Source organism: Hevea brasiliensis, chromosome 3, assembly GCF_030052815.1.
Source record: "Hevea brasiliensis isolate MT/VB/25A 57/8 chromosome 3, ASM3005281v1, whole genome shotgun sequence".
NCBI lineage: Eukaryota > Viridiplantae > Streptophyta > Magnoliopsida > Malpighiales > Euphorbiaceae > Hevea > Hevea brasiliensis.
Genome location: NC_079495.1, coordinates 101,005,787 through 101,008,120, shown reverse-complemented (window position 1 = coordinate 101,008,120; position 2,334 = coordinate 101,005,787). Strand labels below are relative to the sequence as shown.

The window sequence follows — 2,334 nt, the reverse complement described above, 5'->3', positions numbered from 1 at the left end:
CTCATCATTTTTCCACGGTTTAGTTGTGAACTGCAAATGAAGACAGCATTTTAATCAATCTCTCTCAACCGATCATTTTAATTTACTATCCTCTCGTGAATCCCTTTATTCCAATTTTTGCAAAACTATAAAATTGCCAAAAACTGATGGTGTTGCTGTAATTAGTATGTGTAAAGGCTTGCATGAAAAACACACACAGCAAGAAAGTAAAAGATTGAATTAGAAGGAAAATTCATCATATATAAATGAGTTATATATCACCAAGTGCATGCTACCTATAACGTAGAAGACAATAACCCACTTTGTAACAACTATTTGCTGGCTTCTTTGTCAGCTTACACATGGACTTACAAAAAAAAATTGCTCCCTCTGTGGAAAACAATCCTGTCCAGACTGTGAATCTTGTCAGAGTTCAAACTATGCATGTAATAATTAATAAGAACCCTGTACTCCTTTAAAATACATGCGTATTTGTACTTATTTAATCTAAAACCATTCCTAATCTATTCATTTTGTTGTATTAATGTTTCAATAATAATAATAAAGTTGGTGGGCATCAATGAAGGTGGTGATGGTGGTGGGCGTCAGTGGATATGGTGACGGCTCCGGATGTGGATGTGGCGACGATGGTAAGTGGTGCTGGTTACGGAAAAGGTGATAGGGGTGGTAATAGTAATAGTGATAGTGGATGGTGGTGGAGGTAAAAATGGAAGCAATAACGGTAACAATAGTATAGGAAAATGGTGTTGTTATTGGTGGTGCATTGCATAGTAGGGAAAGAGTCCTAACCATAAATCTTAGATTAATAGTTAAAATGCGTATTCATATGCAACTCTTATCTATCCAAACCATAAATTAATGCGTTGATTAAGTTTTAACTCATAATTAAAAGAGAGGATGTGTAGATAGATAAATGGGTCAAAATTGACACCTCTAATATATGCTCACAATATGCATATAGATTGATGGCTGCTTAAGTGACGCCATAAACATTTTCATGGAGTCAAATATAGAGATATAAAATTCCATTTCTCATTGTCTCAAAAAGGTAAAATTTGGGTCAATCTTGGTCATTATTTTCTCGCCAGTTGTTGATAGCCTGCACCACTGCCTGTTTCACCACTTGAGCATCTAAGCTATCAGCATCCCCTTGGTACTGCAAAAGTTGAGAATGCTCTCTTCAATGGAATACAAATTAATTAATTAATTATGATAATTACCATATCATAGCAATTGCAAATTTGATAATCATTGCATTCTAATACTGTCCACCCAATATTAATTGTGTCAATAATTATTAAAAAAAAAATCCTGAACTTTTGTGGTTAGTGTTGGTGAATTTCGCATGTGATATATATATATTTTTTATTTCCCTATTCAAATGTTTCTAAAGACGAACCATATGCTAAAGACATATGTATTCATATACAAGTATTCACACACATATGTAACTGTGAGGAAGAAATGGGATGACATTAGAAAATAAAAAAAAATAGAAACAAAGAAATAAAGCTATTTCTTACTTCTCCTCCTACTGCTTCCAGTTGAAAATTATCTTCGCATGAAACCCTAGCATCAAGCACATCAAGGCCCACTTCTTCGAAGGCTTCCAGTATGGAAACAAGTAAACCAGGGCAATTCTTCTCTGACAAAACATTAATAAGGAAACCCTTTTCTAGGGTTTCCACTGTAACCTGCTGAAGTATAGAAAGAAGAAAGACATGCATCATCAGTTGATATATAATTGGTCGAAAAGAAGAAAGAAAAGGAAAAAGACAACACAATTGTTGTTCTTACCATAGGTAATTGATTTTGGGAAGTTGCAGATGCCTGAGAAGTTCCTACCTCTTGGTTCAGCCTTTCCACTTTTTCCTTCAACTCTTCTATATATTTAGATGCATCTACAATGATTGAAGTTTTATTCATCTGCAGAATCACAAAGTTCAGAAAGACAATATAGAACAAAAAAATAATCGATCAATCCAAGAAAATACAAAAACATAACCATTGGTAGTTTTTCATTTTCACGATCATCACAATATCATATGTACAGTCTGCTTGCACAGTTGCAAGAATTCATGATTCAATGTTTGCGAAAGAAGGACTATGAACAAAAGGGGAAAAAGAAATGAATGATCGGGTGATGGGTTAGGGATATTTACACCAGTAGAGTTGGTAACGTCACGGAGCTTGTCATATCGAGCAGCCTTCTTTTGCTTCCCAGAGGCCATGTTTGATGTTTGTGACTCTTATCTTTAGCTATATCCCAGCTGCCTTTCTTTGCCCTTAATTTCTAAACGCAAGTGTACAAAAGGGTTTTATAAAGCCAGAGGC

General features: G+C 34.8%; 1 protein-coding gene across 2 annotated transcripts; it reads right to left on the bottom strand.

Annotated features, from left to right (window-relative positions):
• Positions 1-883: 883 nt before the first annotated feature.
• Positions 884-2,334, bottom strand: LOC110646117 (uncharacterized). Of its 2 annotated transcripts, none has more exons than XM_021799460.2 (4): positions 2,163-2,334; positions 1,798-1,926; positions 1,524-1,697; positions 884-1,156 (listed from the first exon to the last, which is right to left on the bottom strand). In XM_021799460.2, exons 1-4 carry the CDS (start codon positions 2,229-2,231, stop codon positions 1,061-1,063), a joined length of 468 nt encoding a protein of 155 aa, XP_021655152.2. In that variant the 5' UTR covers positions 2,232-2,334; the 3' UTR covers positions 884-1,060. The 2 variants fall into 2 exon arrangements, with proteins under 2 accessions (XP_021655152.2, XP_058000182.1); XM_058144199.1 differs by lacking the exon at positions 2,163-2,334 and adding an exon at positions 2,006-2,130.